This window comes from Acyrthosiphon pisum, chromosome X, assembly GCF_005508785.2.
Source record: "Acyrthosiphon pisum isolate AL4f chromosome X, pea_aphid_22Mar2018_4r6ur, whole genome shotgun sequence".
Lineage (NCBI taxonomy): Eukaryota > Metazoa > Arthropoda > Insecta > Hemiptera > Aphididae > Acyrthosiphon > Acyrthosiphon pisum.
The window spans coordinates 68757527-68779900 of NC_042493.1; the positions used below are offsets into that span (position 1 = coordinate 68757527).

Sequence of the window (22374 nt, forward strand, 5' to 3'; positions counted from 1 at the left end):
AAACGATGGTAAGGTTTGACCGAGAGGAAAAATACACTGCAGCTAATAATATAATATCGGAGCACCGATCGGACATGTACCGACCGCTGTATATTGTATCAGTGCAGGAAGTGGTGGCTGGCGAACTTTAACGGCGTTGGCACCGGCGGCAATAGACGTCGCACTCGTTTTTTTCATACTACACACAACTCGCCGGCCGGGGGAGGAAGGACATTGGTACGGGAGAACAATACAAATAGTTGGGGAGGGAGAAAGGTATTAGTTAAAGGAAAAAAAAATTTTTAAAAATAAAACACTGTCGATTTGTAACTGACGCGTCGATTGTTGCAATCGTCACACACACACAGATAAACTATATACATACGTATGTGTGAGAGTGTGCTTTGCTCCAAAAGGTGTACATATAATAATTGTATAGTATAATCGGTACTTGTTAAAAAAATATATATACTATATATTATACCATTATATACATATTATACTGGGTGTTCGTAAATGCTCGTAAATGTGCCCAACTATACATTTATCTCATTATGGATTATAATTTATAAGTACCTACGCATCATAGATTTAAATCTATTTTATAGGGTGGTTAGGATTAAAAAAAATAAACTGATTTCAGCTTGTCTGCTATCAGCATCAAATAATTCTAGATTATTTAGAGCTGTTATAAAAAATCTCATTCAATTTTCGGATTTTCAGTAAGAAATCAAGGGAGCTTAAACATTGAGGAACAATGATCTAATCAGATACCCTTCGGAATTTGATATTGCGATATATGTGGTCATTAAACATGCATAGGCAACATTTATAAGGATAAAACGGGGTCTGTGGTCCGTGGATCACCCTGTGTTGATTGAATAGTAATATTATATTCTCGAGTCGGTGCACCGCCAGCAATGCACTTTGATTTTGACCGGCTGTCGTATAAAAAAAAAATTCAACATAGCCGAGAGTCGGTGTGTGCGTATCGCAAAAAGAGATCGACTCACTATATATACGTGTACCTGTGTGTGTGTGTGTGTGTGTGTGTGTATGTGTGTATGGGTACACATGACGGTGCGGTGTGGTAGAACGGGCAGGGTGAGACGGACAACTAACGGATTCGACAAAGTCAGCGGCGGGGGAGGGCGCGCGATATCGGTTAATTGCTCGTGAAATTCGATTAAACCACCGGTGATCGCGGACTGCCCATCGCGCGTAGAGCAGTAGGAGGAGAAGGAGGAAAGTCAATTTCAAGGGACCGGTCGGTGACGGTGAGGAGACGACGGCAGCGGTGGCGGCGTATTATATATTATCGCGCGAACGCGAACGGACGTCTACGGACGGCGACCGTTTCGAGGGCGAGAGGAGCGGCGGCATTAAACGTATATTAGCGATACGTTCGGCGGACAGTGGTGGTGTTGGTAGGTGGGTGGGAATAGAGTGGAGGGGTTGGAATCGCCCTCGAGATTTGCCGGACAACAAAATGTGTGAGTATGCGAGAACGCGTAAGATGACCGAGAAGAGAGTGGTGGGGGAATCTGTTTCGGGCAACGTCACGGCAGCAAGCGTCGCTCCTAGCAGGGACGAGAAAAAAATGTACTTGAGTAGGTTAGGTTAAATCATCGTTAATAACGTTAAATTATAACTTGTAAGTCAATATTTAACGAACGATGTATTTAACTTTAATTGTTAAAGTCAATATGGAGAAAAACAGTTACACAATTTATTTTTATTCACTGCCCGAGTTGCTCATAATAACATTATGATTGTGTGACATTTGATTGATAAATAATAACTAAAATTTTTTTTTTTAAATGCATCCTATTGGTACTATTCATTCTTATTGCATACCTATATTATGCTGGCTAGTGGCTACAATCTCAGTATTGTCTTAGATAATTGGACGTTTATGTCAACTAAATTATTATATCATACAATTTTTTTATTTTAATTAAAAATCATTGTATATACTATGAGACCAAAAAATATTAATTAATTAGTCCAAACTTCAGTTGTTCTCTATAGATATAAGATAATATGTATATAAACATGGTTTAATTATCGATTTTTTTCCACATAAACCGGTAATACCTAGCTATAAGTTATTAAAATGGGGACTCTTCACAAAGTAGTTTAGTTATTGAGTGAAATAAAGAATTATCTAATTAAGAAATTAAGTTAACAAGTTAAAGATTAACTTTCTTTCGTCAGCTATTTTATGGACGGACATAATTTTTTTTTTCTCAAAGTCTTACACCTTACGATATATAATAGATCTCACGTTTTTTTTTTGCTCGACAGCGCAAATCGACGCCAGCGGTGGTTATTTGACAAACACAACCGTATGCTGTGCTCGTGTGCTAGCCGATCACGACGACACATCGTTCTAAACGCGTATGTGCACCGCTAATAACGCACTGATATCGTAATACGAGTAGGACCGTTCCGCTAATACCACACGTATCTCCGCCACCCCGAAAGTTCATCACACAGAGTGGTAATCGTGCTTGTTTCGCGGATAGGTACGTGTGTATATACATATATAGTCGTACAGGGTTTATATTATTATAGACGTATGTGTATAATTATTATGACGCATATACTTGTAATATTATAGTCGTGGCGCGTATCATATATCTTATATTATAATATACTATATGGATGGTTTGATCATGGTATGTGGTATAATATGGTATACACAATATAATATATTCATAAAGTCACTAGTGATCATCGCCGCATGACGTGTGTGTGCGTGTGTTGCAGTACACCACAGAGTATATTATACCGTATATACCACCAACGTGCAAATCGTCGAATATTTGTCCACCTCACCGCTATCATGCACTGGTTGAATTATTCGAAACATCCGCTGACCGGCGTCAAATATAACATTTAGGTATGCATATAGAGTTCAGTGGTAGTATAGGTACTGATTAAAATAACGCACGTGTCTCTACGTTAGATTAATGCAGAATTATTATTGTACTGTTGGTGCTCAACAATGGAAATATTGTTATTGCAGTATGAAATACGTATAAAATTACGCCAATAAGAACAAAAAAAAAAAAAAAAAAATAGTAATAAACAAACTCAACGAAAAAATATTTTAGTTTATTTTTTCACTACCCCGCACAGCGATCACTGTTTTGATACAATCGTATATAATATAGGTACGCCGAATATGCTTAACACACACGTTATGAACATCGATATATAATATATTATTATAATATTAGGTAGGTATTAGTTATACATAACTAGGGCAGTGAATTTGTTTGAAATTGTAATATTTTAATACCTTAATCAAATTTTGAACCAAGTTAACTCCACCAAGATACTTTTTCGTATTTTTTGATATTTTTATTATTTTAGATTATTCTTCATTTCTCATAACTTTTTTCGATTTTTTTAATCATTTTAAATTGTATTTTCTAGGTATTTTTTGTCTTAACCTACATTTTTGTAATCACTAATACAAATTAATAAGACGTAGTTATGTCACTTAGTCTTTTTAATAAAGATGTATATTATAAAGTATAATGTATCAACTTTGTATAGGTACTATTTTATATTTTTTTGAAATAACTGTGTGGATTTGTGTTTTTAACGCATTTTTAAAGGTTTTTATAGTATATTTTTTGGATTTAAAGTGCATTTAATGAAAACCCTCAATAATTATTATGAATTTTAATTTACCGTTTTAAGTTTGCCATATTATATTAACCATATTATATTAATTGACTATTTGTAGGCTACCGAGTGGAGACTTGACGTCTTCAACTGAATTTGTCACAAAAAATTGATTATTATACTAAAAATACACTAAACCCGTATACGAGGAATATAATATAGGTATGTAATCTATACTTTTACTCAAAGGGGAGAATTAAATAAATATAAAGTTAAAGCTAAATTAAAAGTTAATTTTATAAATAATACAGTAAACTCATCAATTAAAGTATCAATCGTAATAACTTAGTATTTTACAGCTAATTTGAAAAATACCTTATTTCAATATAATATAATATTAAGAAGCTTATTTAGTAATTAATTTTCTATTTAAAACGGACCCTGTAACCAATTGAATTTATCGGTATCGTTTCTGGTACCTACTGGTTTTCCAAAAATAAAATAACTGTTCCGATTCGGTTCTGGTTTTACAATAAAAAAAAATAACGGTTCCAGATAATTTAGGTAGGTACCAAAAAGTATAATAATTTTAAATACCTATTCGGAATGTGGGTTTAATTAATAGGATGAGAAATATTAGAAAACTCATATAATCATACATAGGTTTTACACATAGCAATAATACCATTAAATTATGATAAACACAATTATTTTACCTTTGAACCTAAAAGAAACTATTTAATTTAAAAAATTCCGGTTCGGTTTCGGTGCTTAATTTTTAAAGGTTCCTGTTCCAGTACCGTTTTTTTCAGGTTCGGTTCCAGTCCCTCATTTAAACATGCAATACAATGATTTTAAATATTCCTGCATTAGTTAAGTGGCCATAGCCATTTTCCTCCAAAAACGAGATACCGTTTTTCTCCACTGGCCATTTTCCTCCAATATAAATAATAAATAAAATAATAAAATAGTTAATATAAATAATTATAATAAAATATAATATATTATAACCAAAAAAATAAAAAAATATTCTTTATTAGGCTTAATCGGCAGCTGATACAGATAAAGCCGATACCAGAATGTATGAGCCGAAAATATGATCCTAGTGGGGCTGGAATTTGAAAAAAAAATCCGTTTTATGTTATTTACAATTAAAACATTACGCAATTTTTACGTTTATCGCTTTTTAGAACTAAAACGTTAGACAAGTTTTGCGTTTATCGTTATTTAAAATAGTGTTAATATTTATAAAATGTAAAAATAATAACTAATCCAGGTAGGTAATGTTCCAGATAGGAACTATTATATATATATATATCAATTCTTATATTGTCACATGAAATAAATGTTTCTACGAAACTAATAGATTAAAATATTTCGTTTTGCGTTATTTTTCGGCCAATGATATTCTGTAAATTACGTTTTGCGTTATGTTTTGTTTAGTGATATATTTTATATTTTGTTAATCGTTGTGTTTTGTTTTGCGGCATATAATTATTTTTGATTATCGCTTCCCGTTATAATTACGTTTACAAGTTTAAATCGTTTTTTATCAAATGTAACGTTATAATCATAACGTTATTATAACGTTTGACAGCCCAGGGTCCTAGCCTTACTGTGACTTTATAATATGGAACGTATAATACTACAAAACTGGCTTAAATATTGGAGGAAAATAGACATAATTTCAGTCTAAAATAATGTAGAGGAAAATGGAAACCAACCTTTTTTTTGTGGAGGAAAACGGTATCTCGTTTTTGGATAAAAATGGGACTGTCCAGTTAAGTTGACTCAAACTGTGTGATTGCTGCCTTTAACCACTACAGCTATACCTGGTATACCTACTATAACTACAATAAAACAAATATGAGGACATACCTCAAAAAAATATTTGGTTATTATTTAAAGAAATTGAAAGTTGTTCAATCACTATAGTCTATAAGTGACCCAGGCGATAATTTAAAAAAACTAATGAATTTACTTTAAACCAAGTGCGTCAATGTTTTTTTTCGATATTAATTTCTAGAATTTTATATTGTTTGTCAACAATACATTTATGACTCAACGTCCTCAACGTTGACTCAACTTAACACAGTTGAGTTAGTTAATCCAGTAGATTTTTTTTACTAACCAGCCCACCTATTTGTAGCATTTCGCGTACATAACACGTATAGATTATAATATTATACTATAATAGAATAAACGCGCAGACTCCATGAGTGGGCATAAATGTGTTAGTGTAATGTAATATGTATATATATTATTATATTACTTAAACAGTGGTGTGTTCTGAAATGTGTCGCTATCGTGTATAGGTACGTATAACGCGTCATAATATGATAATGTGCATAATTAAGTTTCAGCGGACGGCAAAGAGAGAGTGAGTGAGTGTGTTGTGTGTGTGTGTGAGAGAGAGAGATAGAGAGAGAGAGATGGACATAGTACGTGTAATTGAAAGTCGGCGGCGGCTGGTGAATTAGGGTTAACACCGCGTATAATACACGTGTATAATCCGGTGCAAGCCCGCAATCAAGTGTCATATATATATATCAGTGGTGTATTATACTGTATTATACAATACATATTATTTATATGTGCACAGAACGAGTTGTCACCAGATGTACAACCACGTACAGGTAGTTTTACTGTTAATCCGTTGTACGATCTCTAATTTCATAGATTATTGTATAGGTATTTCGGACTATGGTATCATTTGCGTTTGCACCACTGCAAAGTCTGCAAAGTTAATGAATGCAGTTAAATCGAGTTAGCTAAGTTCAAAATGACCGTTAAGAACGTTAAGCTAAAGTTAATAGTCCACAAACAATGTTTCAACAATCAACTCGAAAAGTTAAAAATTAAGGTGAAAAAAATATTTACTGAGTTAAAAATTAGTTAATTCATTTTTAGATTCTGAGCGGAGCGATGAATGTATTGATTATACAATGATAGGTGTTTTTTTTTTGTGTCTGTCATCATGTTTGGGGTAGTATAACTGTTTCAATTTTCTTCAACAGTATCTTGTTCTATGGGAAAGTGAATCTAGTTGGTGCATTCGAGAGGTCAATATTTAAAATTCCCACTATTCGTCAAAAGTGCAGGGAAAAACAAAATAAAAATTAAAGAAAAACTGAAGTTTGTACATAAAATTGGTTTTTGACAAAAATATGGATGTTGGTTTTTGATGAACTTTGAAACAAATAGATATATGACATTTTCAATAAATGTTTATATTAGAATTTTCTATACACCATAAGATTTTCAAAATATGTTCACTTGTTTTGTTACCTACGGAAAATGCAGTTTCCAATTTACCATCCATTATAGTGATCCTCTTTTAACTGACTGTGCAGCAGAGCGATATCCACTTACCCGCTTTTTTGTTTTAATAAACGTTTGATTCGCTCAAACAATTATTGTATGAATGTGCTTATTGGGTAAGTTTATCAAGGACTATTGTTTTGGGTGAGCTATATTTTGAGGAGCTCTAAGTGCTTGTAAACGGATAATTTAAATATTCATTTCTAAATTATCCAAGTATTTATAGTTATCTAAGGTATCAAAATTATTATCAATCGGTGAAAATATGAGTTGAAATATATATTTTAACTTCTCAAAACCTACGGGTGGATGATAACGTTATTTATAGATATTCATTTATATATAATATATATATTGTTTGAGATAACATTATATTATCGAATTACTGAATTACTGTGATGGGAAGATAAGCGAGTGAGAGAGAAAAAGAGGAAGATGGAGAAATACTAACAACGCGGAGTTGCACTTTTAGTGAAAGTGGTTTGTCGTGAGAAGGTTACTGTATATATAATAAAATAGTGCAATAGAACTCGCAAGGGGGTAGCCTCTAGTGATTTCAGAGCATTTCATAGTGGTCATGGCTAATTCGAAATAATGGAAAGGATTAAGAAAGTGGTGCGGTTTTCAAGCGCGTGAGGGTATTATTATTGTTATTGGTGTGGCGCTAAGGGGCCGGTCCACCGAGATAATCGAAAAAGAGATCAGAAATATTTTCACAAAAATAATACCCATTTAACCACGTGAGATACATCGAACAAATAACATGTATTATTTCCATTATGTAACTACCACCCCAATGATCGTTACTCGTTTAGTCTACAATAAAAATAATACATTTATTGACTAAAAACTTTTGACATTGTAATATTAGGTATACTATAATTATTTAGATACTATAATAGATGGTAAATACATCAATCCGTTCAACATACTTATGATGTGTTTAGCATAATATGTGTACCTTCACTGAATGAAACGAGTATTCTATGTCCACAAGAACGTGATATATATACCTACTAAGCAATCTTTATTATTTTAGAATGTTTAAGTACACTTAAGGAGTAAGGACCATGTAAATAATATTATAATATAACACTTTTTATACCATTTCTTAGGGACTGTCCTCCATGGCGTTACCAACTTCTATTTTTAAAATCAGAATCACCTTTTCCTTCTAGCTGTAAATTGTTAAGTTAGTGTGGTTTTTGGAAATTACAAACATTTCGGTATCTATCGTGTCCCGCAGTTACGCATTATACAATAATAATAATATGATTACGATTGGTGTGTTTTAATACACAGCCAAGTGTCGTGTCGACTTTTCATCAGTCTCGGTCGTCATTGTCACCGCCTCGACGATGCATAATAATATATTCAAATAGATTTTCCGGGCGGCAATAAATAGCGATTCGCATGTCTTCCAGATATTTGTCTATCTTTCCCCGCCACATTTTCTATACTTTGCTATACAGCCCGAGACCGCATAATATTATTATTATATCGTTTGTACTACATGCTGCACGATTATGTTATTATAATATTATATCGTACTGAATATTTGCCGGAAGCTATCTGCTGTCACGCGTATATATTATTATTATCATAATATCGTGTTATCGCAATTACACGACGCTCTGAATGTGCGATCGCGTATTATTATACTTGCTAAGAAATATTAATAATAATAACAATAACCATAACAATATACACATCATAATATTATAATGTTTTATTATGTAAAATTGGAATAATATTTATATTGTGATGTATATTATGTAGGGCTGAAACGTTCAAGAAGACATCGTTCATAACCTGCATGACGTGGTTATTGTAAACGTTTAGCAGGGCCAATTTTTCCAGTTTTGCTATTTTCGTATCAGAGCCAATACACCTTTCATTAAACTTGCAGATAAGAATATATTATAATATGTATATTGTATGCTTTCACTGGATTTCGATGAATTTCTACGATGTTTTAATATTCAATCGGGCTATGGCTCTTGAGTTACAACTACTATATTTACAGTATTAAAATTTTAAAATTATTTTATTTGTTGAATAGTGGGTTTAAAAACTAATGAGAGAACACGGACAATTATCCTCTTAAGTAAGCTACAAAATAATTCAATTAACTCTGATATAGAAACTGTAACTGCTGATCGCAAATGTACCATAATTACTATGTTGTCCGTGTCATATGACGGAGAAAACATAATATGTGTGTGAATTTCTTTTAAACTAAGTACCAATTGCAACTTTTTTCTATATAAGACTACGTCTAAGCCTCGACAATTGGCTTGTTTTACCAATAATTCTTTTAAATTTGTTATAATGTGTTTCACATCATTGCAATGCATCAGTGGCGAAAATAGTAGGACACTAAAAATACTGTTTATCCATCTTTGTTAAGATTATAAGCAATAATAACATTGAACGTCTATTTGAAAATCAAAATAATTACAAACATTTTTAAGTTATATTATACATTCGTTCCTTACAATTTATCTAGATATCTTTTGTTATATTATTTTTAGTAATATTTTTTTTTTATTCATGTATTTTCACATATTTATGACATTTATGGGTACCTATATAATATACAATATATAATTTCGTTGGTAAAAAAATTAAATATTATTTTTTCTTTTTATTCACTTATTTTTATATTGAACGTGACCACGATAAGTATGTAATATAATACATTGAATAATGATTAATAAGTATAATAAGATAATTACTATTTTTAAATGTATTATATTATTATCAATAATTATAGTAGATTTATAATATAAGAAATCCCTATTCTTATGCAGAAGTTCAATAGAAATCACAATTATATATATATATCTATATAATATTTAGTTGAAATTGTTGAAAGGTACATTTTTAAATTAATATATTTAGATGAATATCACTTTTCTGAACTAACCTATTTGAAAGTGGTATATTATAGATTGTTTTCGGAAATTATTTGTCCTGTATGTTATATTAACTCTTTTGAAGACGGCTAATGACTTGCATAGTTCCATACAGTACCAAAATATTGGGTCTCATTGGACTTAAGTTCAAATTGTTTCAAAAGTTTATTTCCCAAAATTATTTGTTATGCTAATAATTGATTTATTATTTTTTAAATGCTCACTATAATATAAGCAAATATAGTTTTTGGAAAAGTGAGACTGGTAGGACAACACTGACAATAATATTAAAAAATACTATTACGACTTAAACGACATATCATGTTTTGTATTAAATTTCCTACCATTGAACTGCAATGAAAATACTGTGTTTGTATTATAATTACATTATTGGAGTTTCATGGTATAATAGGTATTGTATTGGTCGTATACACGTATATTGAAAACCACTCAGTATTTCAAGGGTTGTGGTTACATGGCTATATTATATTAAGGTAAAAATAACATTTACCATGGTCATGATGTGGTACCTAATTATATTGATGATGGCAGTTGGAACTATTTTAAAATGTGTGGATGCCCTTAAATTGCCTATACAAGACGCCGTCCTAGAAATTATAATTTTTTCGAATTTCACAAATCATAATATTATTATTGTTAAATTAAATTACTATAGAGTATATTATTAAGTTTACCATTTTTGTTTTGTATAGTTTAAATTTGAACCTAAATTTTATTTGGTAATATGTATTATGTTTCTTTGATTTGTGACACATTGTTTTCATGTATTTTACATTGCTTGTATAAAATAATTACAAGTATATGAGCCAACATACTTAAGCAATTTAAATTTGTAATAAAATACTGGAATATTAAAATAACTTCATAAAACTGAAAGCATTTATTTAATTATCTAAAGAATTTATTTAGTCATCACATTGGTCGCATGATTGTCATTGCACAACGTTCATCATTTAACGGTATGTCCATAGGTACCTGACCTGCAATGTTGTTGACGTTTTTGTCGGTCCGTGACTGTGTACGATAATATTATCGTTAAGTCAAAATACGTTATTTGCAGACTTCATAAACGTTTAATATTATACTGCATGGTGCGTAAACCACCATGCAATCAACAAGTTGTGTGATTTCGGTTCGTAGAACCGCCTCGTTGAGAAATTAAATAATATCACGTCCCTCCTCTGCAACCACCACCACCACCACCACCATCAACAATACCACCAGAAAGCGTGTGTCGTGTACTGTAGTTGTAAGTCCTAAAGGTTCTAAAAGTGTACAGGGTTATCAGGGGACGGAGGCGAAAGTATACAGATCTGGTGACTTAGTGACGGCAACAAATAAGCCGGTTTTGGTGTATATGTATAATGACGACGAACGATCGTTGTTTCCCCCTCGGAAATATTCGAAATATTTTTCCATTCGTTTACTTTTTAATGCTCTTGCTCTCTCCTCTCTTCATGCGCGAAAATCGAAAACAATAGATGATCCTCTTATTGTTATTATTACAGCGTGAAGCGGTTGTATTTCTTTATTTTTTAATGCCATCTCGATCGAGAAAATGAAAAATATAATTGCATTTTAAATTGTCCACATAACGCATTACAGCAGTCTATATAGGTACCTAGGAGGAAATTGGATTTTAAAACGCGCGTGCTCCGTGATTCGTGTACCGTTTGAATTTAAAACAAATTTCGGAATCATTGTAAAATACATTTATATTGGTATAATGGTGCTGAAGTTTTATATAGAGGAATACACCGCGCATACTTTTTTTTCATTCTGTGATGCATCATTTAACAACCTGGTTTCTGGAATTATTAAGTATACTTTTAAGGATCATATTATTTTCAATTAATTAATACAATATGCTTTGTTATGCTATTTAATAACGAGCGCACTGAGACGATTCATACTTTTTGAAACAGGTAATCCAGTGGATATGGCACGTTTTGAAATAATATGGATATAGTAAAAAACTTTTATAATCATCACTATAATATAAGTATCATATTTTAGTTAAGTTATGACTTATAACGATCTTATGTTTTTTTATATATAATACTATAATTTATAACTAAATGTATAATTAATACCTAATTATTATTTCCATTAAATTTTTATTGAAAAAACCCATATTACATAATATGTATAAATATTTTATATTATATTAAAATTAAAAATCGACAAAACAGTGGGTTATACGAAAATGGCCATATGCGATTGTGTAAAACTGTATAAGACTTAGTGTTAGAATTTATGATTTTAAATTACATTTATATATTTAATTAACTTTACCATCAAAATTGTATGTTATTTATTAAATATAAATTTTAAATTTAATTAAATTGTAATAATATATTGAGTGGGTACATCATGCAATGCAGATAATATTAATTTCTTTAACGATAATTACATATTTATGATTTGTAATATTGTAAAGGATTGTCGACTATTTAAAAACAGATTATTTTTTTGGAAAAATATTTTTTACAAATAATAATATAAATATTATAAGTACTTACAACAGAGAAATATATTTGTATTTATAAACAAGCATAACACTGATAGCACGCATTAACCTTGTTCAAACCAGTGAAAAAATAATACGAACTCACTACGAATTTATTACAAATCGTTTTCGATCTTGTGCAGTTGAAAAATGTGTATACAATTTGATTTATACAGCCCATGTAGGACTTTCGATCAAGAACATATGTTACATGTACGTGTGCGATGAAAAAGAGTTTATCGAAAAGTAAAAAAAAAAAAAAAGTAACACCATTCTAAAAACAATAAAGATTTGTCTCTCAGTTCCGTTTGAAGTCCGACGTAAAAAGATAAACGTATAAAATACCCCGTGGAAAAAACACCATACCCGATTCATTATTAATTATAATTATTCTTGGCAAGGCGCGGGTTCAAACAGCATTAATTCATTTTTGAAGCACGAGTTCAAAAACAAAATCGTACGCATATAATAGGTAAACATAATAATATAATCATCATCCGCAGGTGTTACGATAAAATGATTTACGATACTGTCGTGGACGCAGAAACATGCGCGGCGTTGTTCACCCGTACGACGTCGTGTGTGTGGGTGTAATAATATATTATATGTTTGTGTTTGTCTTAAATATATTATATTATCGCTTAACGAGGAGCAGACACGTCTTGTGATCGTGTAAGTGAATAATATTTGTACCGTTTTCGGTAAGGGTGTGTGTGGTGGTGGGGTGGCACTCGGCATGCCGTCTATAGGAAAAACATTTGGCGGATTATCGTGTTACGTGCGCTTAAAAAAACACACACACATACAAACTGTATAATAATTATTGCTGCATGCACAACAATAATAATATTATAATATTATGTACGAAAACACATGGTATAACAGCGGCGTTGTGTATTTTCACCGCCGTTGTTGCCATATATTATACATACCAGCTGCAGGCCATATTGTATGTTATGTATTCACGTACAAACGGAATTTTATAATAAATAAGAGATCATACAGTTTTCTAGGTAAATATGATTATGTTCGTGTTTTTTGACAGGTTGATTTTATAATTTGAAATAATTGTGCAATCGTAGGTTAATAAAAATTAAAATCGTAAAAATGTAAAAGTGACATTATAAATGAAAAAAAAAAAAATAGAAATAATGTTTTAAATCTAATTATAAACCAGAAAAGTATTGAATCAGTATAAAAATCATTCAGTTTATTTTTATAAAATTAATATAATATTTTAAAATGTCGATATCGATGTTAAAACATTGAAATTGAAATCGAAAACTTTTATTTTGATTTCATGCGTCCTGCGGTATAATATATCGACGGATATTCAAAATAATCACTTACGTGGGAGGGGGTTGCATACAAATTCCGAAAACGGTCGTACAAATGAAGTTTGAATCGTGCTGTATAAAATATATGAATACTAAATTATTTATACATAAGTGCGGAGGCTGGAGACATAATATTATGTTGCACCTCCCCCCCCCCCTTCCGTAATTTGGATATTGCTAGATTACTGGTGTCGAACAAATTCTAAAACCAGTCAAACGATTGCATACAATAATAACGCACAAAATATTTGGACTTCATTGTTGTTGGGGGCACGTACGTGTTCTTACCCCGTACCCTTCAAACGTATAAAACGAACAAAATTCAGGTTTTTTTTCTGAGGGAAAACTGACTTTCCAGTGTGTATATAATATTAATAAGTTGTCTTGCGTGCGGACAAAAAAAAAATCAGTTCATATATATATACGCGTGGGAAATGAGTGGAGGTGGACCACTGGTCGGACTGATGGTGCACGGAAGGTGCGGAGAATTCAATGGTCCGTACCGCACAATAATACAAACGTGCGCGTTTTATCGGCGGCGGACTGCGAGTTACACGCCCGAACCGTCTACCGCGTAACCGTTTGGCCAGTCGTGGTATTTTATATAATATATATACCTATATGTACATTTTTTTTTTTTTAATCAAACATTCCGACCGCCCGGGGAGGCCGCTATGGGGTGAAAAAAATTGCCAAACGCCATATCGAGTAGCGGCACATGCACACACACACATACTTGTATGGAGGTAAATATTATCGTTGCAGCGATAATATTGTATACGGCGAATAATAGTGTTATTAAATCGCGTGTTCATTATAATATGTATATTGCGATTCTGGCGAAAAGGCTAGTGTGCACCCCGTGACCGACTATTACCGCTATTCCGCTATTCCGCTATTCTTTATTTTAGAGTTTGGGCGGAGATTTATTCGTAATTATTGTGTTATGGCCAGCGCGTCGCGATTTTTTTCAGCGGACGTGTTTTTTTCAAGCGATCTCACCTCGTTACAAAACGGATGATATATTGTACATAATGTTGTTTCAATTTATCGTATACACCTACCTGCAGTGGCCCCGAGTGTTATAATAGTTACAAATCTATTTTAACACTATAATATAATATTGCAGTTGTAAACTCATTTCCAGTAAATTATTGAAGTCGTGTACGTCAAGCAATAGTTGGTTGTATTTAGATACCTATATATACTACAGGCCATGACATATTTTAAACATTTTTCAATTTCAAAATATTATGTTATAATAGAGATAGATAATGTTATAGTTGATAGAAGTCAGAATGTTATTTGTTTCAAATTTATTGATGTAAACATTAAAAAATGAATAGGTTTTTGAATATTTAATTCAGGGGTAGGTTGCAGGTACCTATAATATGGCTTTTTTATTTCCTGGTTCTGGTACCCAATTATTTCATTAAAAAGACCGGTTTCAAGTGTCTCAATTTATGAAAAAAAAAATTAAAGGTTCAAGGTAGAATTCTGGTTAAAATAAATGATGACTAAAACGTGTTAAATAATAATTCAACAGTATAATATGTTTAATTCTTTATCTAATATATAAAATTATCGTGTCACAATGTTAGTTACTATACTCCTCCGAAACGGCATGACCGATTTTTATGAAATTTTATATGCATATTCAGTAGGTCTGAGAATCGGCTACTATCTATTTTTCATACCCCTAAGTGATACACGTTGTCCAGAAAAAAATAAAAATAATATTATTATTAAATTATTTATATATATATATAAAGGAAAGTGTACTTTACCAATAATCAACGCAGAGCCGAACCTATTTGAGTTATCGACTTGAAATTTCGAGGATAGATTTTTATAATAATTTCATTGGGCACTGAGAAAGGATTTGTTGAAATTTGCATTTTAAAGAGGTGCTCAAACAGGGATCTTGAGGTTCACGATGGAAATTGAAAATTTTATTTTTTAAATAGTTGCCATTGGTTACAGTCTACAGTAGAAATTAGTATTTATTTATTATTGGTTATTTGGGCAGATCAGGTACAAGCTAGCACCGAATCAAATTATTGAACATTGCAGCAAGTTACACCCAACAACAGTTGAACAATCATAATTTTTTTAAGTTGCAATTTTTTACGGACAACGGAATGCACGGGTTCAGCTTGGTATGAATGTTTGTGTGTAGATTAAACATTTGAGAAGAAGACAGACTAATTTAGGAATGGTTAAATTTGGTTTTTTTTTATTCATCTGATATTAGTAGTTATGTTAGGTTAGGATTTTGTATTAATTGATTATATTAATCCACCATAGGTGGAATACGACCAACTTGGTATAACTTTGATACTTTAGAGTTAAATCATACACCTACGTAAAACAGCACGGGGTCTATTTATAGGTCAGATTGCGTACCTGATAATATACTGCTGCGAATCATAATTTTTATTCCGGGAAACGGAAAAGTTAAGATATATTTTGAACACCATACACCGAATATTAAATAACGGTTTGTACAAAGTTCGAGTCATAAAGAGTTGGTACATTTAACGGGCAACGAAGTGCATGGGATCAGTTAATCACTTATATAACAACATAATATTCATAAGCATTATTTATTTAACAATATAGTTTATATTTAAAAAAAAAATGGATAAGTAGGTAACCACTCTGCCGTACATTAGGTGTCGGGTGTTCCCATGGTTACCAAATAAATATCTATCTATACTACTTTATATAATTGTAAGGGATTTTCTACGACCGCCCTAACCAAGAAAACTACTGAAACGATTTGGCTGCAATTTTTTACTGTTATACTTGACAGTCTGCTAAAGGTTTTAGTATCTCTTCTGTTAATAAAAAATAAGTATAAAGTTTTTGAAAAATTAAAAAACCTAAGTTAATTTTTGTATATTTATGTTCCCATTTTGTGATGACACCATATTTAACATTTTTCCAATTTTTTTCCACAAGGTTATACCAAATACTCCTACGAGTTATCTATTATTCACAATTTTATTTTATTCGTCATCTTTATCTATATCTATGCTATTATATAAAGATAAGTTGTTAGTTACCGTTGTCGAAAGTAATCTTTGGAACTACTGAACCGAATTCGAAAATTCTTTCACCAATAGAAAGCCACATTATTTGTGAGTGTCATAGGCTAATTTAAAAAGGAATTGATCACCTCCTGTTAGGTGCTCAATCAGGAGTTTTGAGATTTACGATAGAAATTTTTGTTTATTAATAGTTGCTATGGATTATAGGAGTTGAGAATAATATTTATTTATTATTATTTTCTTTTAATTTGAATATTAATTAAGTGTCTCAATCTCATTCGTTTCAATCAGTCGAGTACATCCACTTGCGTGACTCCATCGCTACTGAAGGAGACGTGACCAACATTGGTTATTTGACCACTCTCTCAGCTACTCGTTTTTTAGAAGCCCACGCATCATGCATTCAATCGCGAATTGCAATGGGGGCAAGACTATGATCGAGATGAGCTGGCTGAAAGAGTCGAGTTCCGAAAAAAGAGCCAAACACCATCTTCCTCTTTTGTTTAACATAACCAAAATTCAGTGGAAAACTATACCAATAGTTATACCACTAAAAAGTTATGGCGAAACTTATTTACTCGATGATGGTCGCATATTTGATCTTGGTGGTATTAAAAGAAGTTTTCAATATTTTCTTAAATCCGGTCATATTTTTTACTCAAACCATCATCGAGTAAATAAGTTTCCTTTAACTATTTAGTGGTATAATAATATTATTGGTATAGTTTTCCACTGATTTGTGATTATGTTAAACAAAAGAGGAAGATGGTGTTTAGCTCTTTTGCTCATAATTTAAACATACTGCAACAAGTAAAATTTGGTGCTTCTAACTCAGTACCAAGGACTGTTCGAACAGCATAAGCTTCATCTAAATATTTTCTACCCACCAATTTTTGAAAAATAAGAAAATCAAATATAAAAATGTTATATAGTTACAATTGTTATTTAACTTCAAAAGTGGTTCTTTATTAACAGTACACTCAAAAAATTCATGGGAAACAATAGGTAACCGAAAGTATTCCATTAAGTATGGTAAATGTTTATTCCGATTTTCTCTATTATACTTGATCCATTTCATTAGAGATTTATACACCTATTAATAATTAGAACATTATTTAGTTTCGGTCAAGCCGTTTCGGGGGAGTTCAATAACAAACACAGTGGCACGATATTTTTATACATTTTTATACATTAGATATACATATGCATATACAATACATATACATATACATATACATATACAATACATATACATATCTAGTGCTGCGATTTACACCCAAAAGGATTTGAACAATCACAATTTTTTAAAGGGTTGTAATTTTTTAAGGGCAATGAAGTGCACAAGGTCAGTAAATGGTGTCAAAAATGTATCTTAATTCATCAATTGAGAACGGCTGGGCTGATTTGGCTGATTATTTTTTTTTTTGTGTTCGTAATTGTCAGGACAAGGTTCTTATGAAAGAACATTTTAGGAAAATCCACCATAAAAGTAGGAAATATGGATAAAAAAAAATACAATAGTGGCACCATCTGTCCAGGAAAAAAGAAACTAAATAATAAAAAAATTAGTTTATTGTTGAAAATTAAAATAATAATAGTTTATCATAATATTATATTGGTTGCTATTGGTTAATCGGGCATGTTTGTTGATTTGTATTATTATTTTTCGTCAATATATATAGGCATAATATATAAATGAATGTTTGTGTATAGATTAAACTTCTGGGTTAAAGATAGATTAATTTAAAAAGTGTTGAATTTGGTTTTTTTTATTCGTCGGATTTTAGTACGGTTAAGTTAGGTTAGGATTTTATATTAATTGTTTATATTAATCTAACGTAGGTGGAATTAAGTAAAAACAACCAACTTAGTATAACTTTGATACTCTAGAGCTGAATCACACACACACACACGTACAAGCAGCACGGGGTCCACGATCTACCGCAGGTAGATTGTCTACTTGATAATAATATACTGCTGTGAATCAGAATTTTTATTCTGGGAAACGGACAAGTTAAGATAAGTTTTGAACACCATACACCGAATATAAAATAACGAATTGAACAAAGTTTGAGTCATATAGATTTGGTACATTTAACGGGCAACGAAGTGCACGGGATAAGCTATTTTTAATAATTATATATTTATCATTAATACTGCTTGAAACATTTCAATACGTTTTCATTAACGATTTTTTATATTTACTTGCCGATCACATTAAACGATAAAATCTGAATAAAAAATTATACGTATCATTGTCCGAAGGCAAAATAAATAACCAATCACGGGCGAAGCTGTGACGGGTCGGCTAGTTATAATATAATATAGTGTATACCTACTGTATTATAATATAATATAATATTATATTATATTGGTTGCTATTGGCTAATGTTTGTTGATTTGTATTATTATTTTTGTCAATATATATATTATATATAAATTAATGATTGTGTGTAGATTATACCTCTGGGAAGAAGATAAGCTAATTTAAAAAGGGTTAAATTTTTTTTTTTTTTTATTCATCGGATTTTAGTACGGTTAGGTTAGGTTAGGATTTTGTATTAATTGATTAATTAATCGACCATAGGCGGAATTAAGTAAAGACGACAAACTTGGTATGACTTTGATACTTTAGAGTTAAACCATACACTTACGTACAAACAGCATGGGGTCACGATCTACCGCAGGTAGATTGCTTACCTGATAATCTATACTGCTGCAAATCAGAACTTTAATTCCAGGCAACAGAAAAGTTAAGATAAATCCAAAACAGCATACACCGAATGTTATAAAAACACCATTGAACAACTAACGCATTTGAATCATAATATACAGTTTGTACATTTAACGGGTAACGAAGTGCACGGGATCAGCTAGTTCAAATATAAAAATACATAATATTATACAGGTAGATTGGTAATTGCCAATTGGACATCGTAATTCACCAGGCATTTTCAGCCACAATTTTCTTTTAAATACGCATTCATTAAAACTATAAATTTTAGAATTTTTAGATATACTTATTGATCTTATATTTTAATAGGTACTATTAAATTATATTTAATACCTGCAAATTGCAATGTCCTTGATACGAACTTCTTATTTTAAACGAGAATAACTTTTTTTCTGAACGTTCTCCTAAAATATTATGTTCGTGATAATTAAAAAGTTGTTGTGTTTCTTAACTGGTTCTTATCCCTTGTATTTTGATTGTCTTTTATAATACATTATAATTATCAAAACCATAACTTATCGATAAAAATCATGTTTTCTATAATTTAGAACGGAGCATATTGACTCCGACGCATAATACCTAAGTCCTAGGCAGGGCTTGCAAACGTTATAATAACACAATTGTAACGGAAGCGATAGTCAAAAATAATTAAATACCGCAAAACAAAACATATTGATTAACAAAATATATTATATATCATTTAACAAAAAATAACGCGAAACGAAATATTTTAAAATCTATCTATTTAAAAGGTCTATTGGTTTCGTAGAAACATTAATTTCATGCAAATAATCTAAGAATTGATTATATTATATTCCGTATCCGGGCTATTACTTACCCGCATTAAATATTATTTTTAAATTTAATAGGTAATAACACTATTTTAAATAACGATAAACGCAAAAATTGTGTAACGTTTTAATTGTAAATAACATAAAACGGATTTTTTTACAAATGCGGCCCTGGTCCTAGGGTATATACAATTATTATAATGACGTATTCTTGATGTTTGTAGACTCATTATTTTTCTGTTTTTATATTTCAGTTGACCTGACCAGCATTGGCCACCACGAGTATTATTACTATTATTGTAGTATTTCGCACACCGCGACGTCCTCGGCCTGCAGGATTATAGCGGAAGCGGTGGACGTCCTAGTCTCGGCACACACAGTCGGTGGGCTGCATACCTATACCGAAAAACGCTTGTCGATTATCGAGATTGTCGCGAGCACAACAGCAATAATATAAAAATTCAAAAATAATATATATTATCCTATAATATTCGACCGTTCGTCGCATACGCATCGTAGCCGGAAGATGATGCACGCCAATCGGCAGTGGCCCTTCCAGCGATCCGGCAGCAACGGAAACGGCATCGTGTACGGTGTCGACTACAACCATGACGACGGAGGAGGCGCAGATGATGACGACGACGCCGCCGCCGAGGAGTTTGGAGACTTCGGTGGCGATCCGACTGCATCCAGCAGACGGTACTTGACTGTACAGCCAAAACAGTGGTGCACGTCGTACGTGGCCGCCAACCGACAACACTACGTGAGTATACCATTACGTGAACATGTTACTTTCTACAATTATATTATATTATAAAAATAACCGTAGGTATAGGCGTGAGCAAGATATTTTTAGTGGGGTGTGTAAAATAATTTTCTGTTATTTCAAGTCGATCTTTGCAGATGTATCGTACATGTACATCAGACATTTATTTGATATTAGCTTACGGGCGGTTATTGCACCGAAATTATTCTTTTAGATTAGAAAATATAAAAACATGCATATCGAAAAAAAATTCGGGTAAATTCAGCTAGTGTTTCATATTTGTATGTTACATAATATTATGTCCCCTATAATTAATAATATTATATAAAAATATTATTTTGTAAATAAATCAAATAATTGTTAGATATGTAGAATTATTCGTAGGGTGAGCTAATAATAGTAAGTGCAGTGTAATAACAGTAGTAATAAAAGTGTAGTGTGTATACAATAATAATATTATACAATTAGACATAATACTACACTATTGTTTTAAGTACTTTGATAAGTATATTACATTGTTGTGTTTAAATTCATCTAGGTACCTACCTAAACCATACACATTTTTGTTCATTCGACCACGTATTATACTTTGATAGGTATTAATACATCAATTGATGTATCACGTTTTTGTCATACAATAAAATCACAACTATTTCCAAATCGGTAATATTATTACTGTTGAATAAAGCAATAATTGTATGTTTTATTGAAATTTAAAATCATCACATTATTATATTGGTTGTGTCGGTGCGTCGCGTCGCTGCGGACGAATGCGGAAATGAGAGCGCCGCGATTATACTATCGTATTATTATTGCTCATTTTGTCAAGCGTTTCGTTTGGAATCGAAAACGTTAAAATTCCGTCGTACCGTGATTATAATATATACATATACATTATACACAGCGCCGCAGTGATTATAAAGAGAAAAGCAATAAAAACTAAAAACAAAAAAAAAGACCAAAAATTAATTTCGTGCGGCCGTTTAATTCGCGCGCGCCGCCGTCCTTCGCCTGCCCCCTGCACGATGACTATGACGACGATGACGACGACGACGACGAAGCCGGTTTAATTAAAAAAAAAAAAAATACAACGACGGCGACAATAAAAAGACCAACTATACTGTACACCACTATACTGCAAACGTTATAAATATATAAACACTAGTACAGAGACGTCCGAAGGTTGGTGGCGATGAAGTGGGGGGAGGGAAGGTGCGCTCTTGTAGCCCACCGAGGGTGTATTATACACAGGGTGATCGTTTTGACATATGTTTTCACTCTGTGACTTTGAAAATGTATATCATTA

The 22374-nt window shown here is 31.7% G+C and overlaps 1 protein-coding gene across 1 annotated transcript in view; it reads left to right on the forward strand.

Annotated features, from left to right (window-relative positions):
- Positions 1–22374, forward strand: part of LOC100166940 — a 182089-nt gene that overhangs the window by 15044 nt on the left and 144671 nt on the right. Inside the window, exon 2 of the mRNA XM_029488725.1 lies at positions 20557–21065. Coding sequence (XP_029344585.1) covers positions 20829–21065 — 237 coding nt within the window. The 5' untranslated portion in view covers positions 20557–20828. The remainder of the gene's footprint in view (positions 1–20556; positions 21066–22374) is intronic.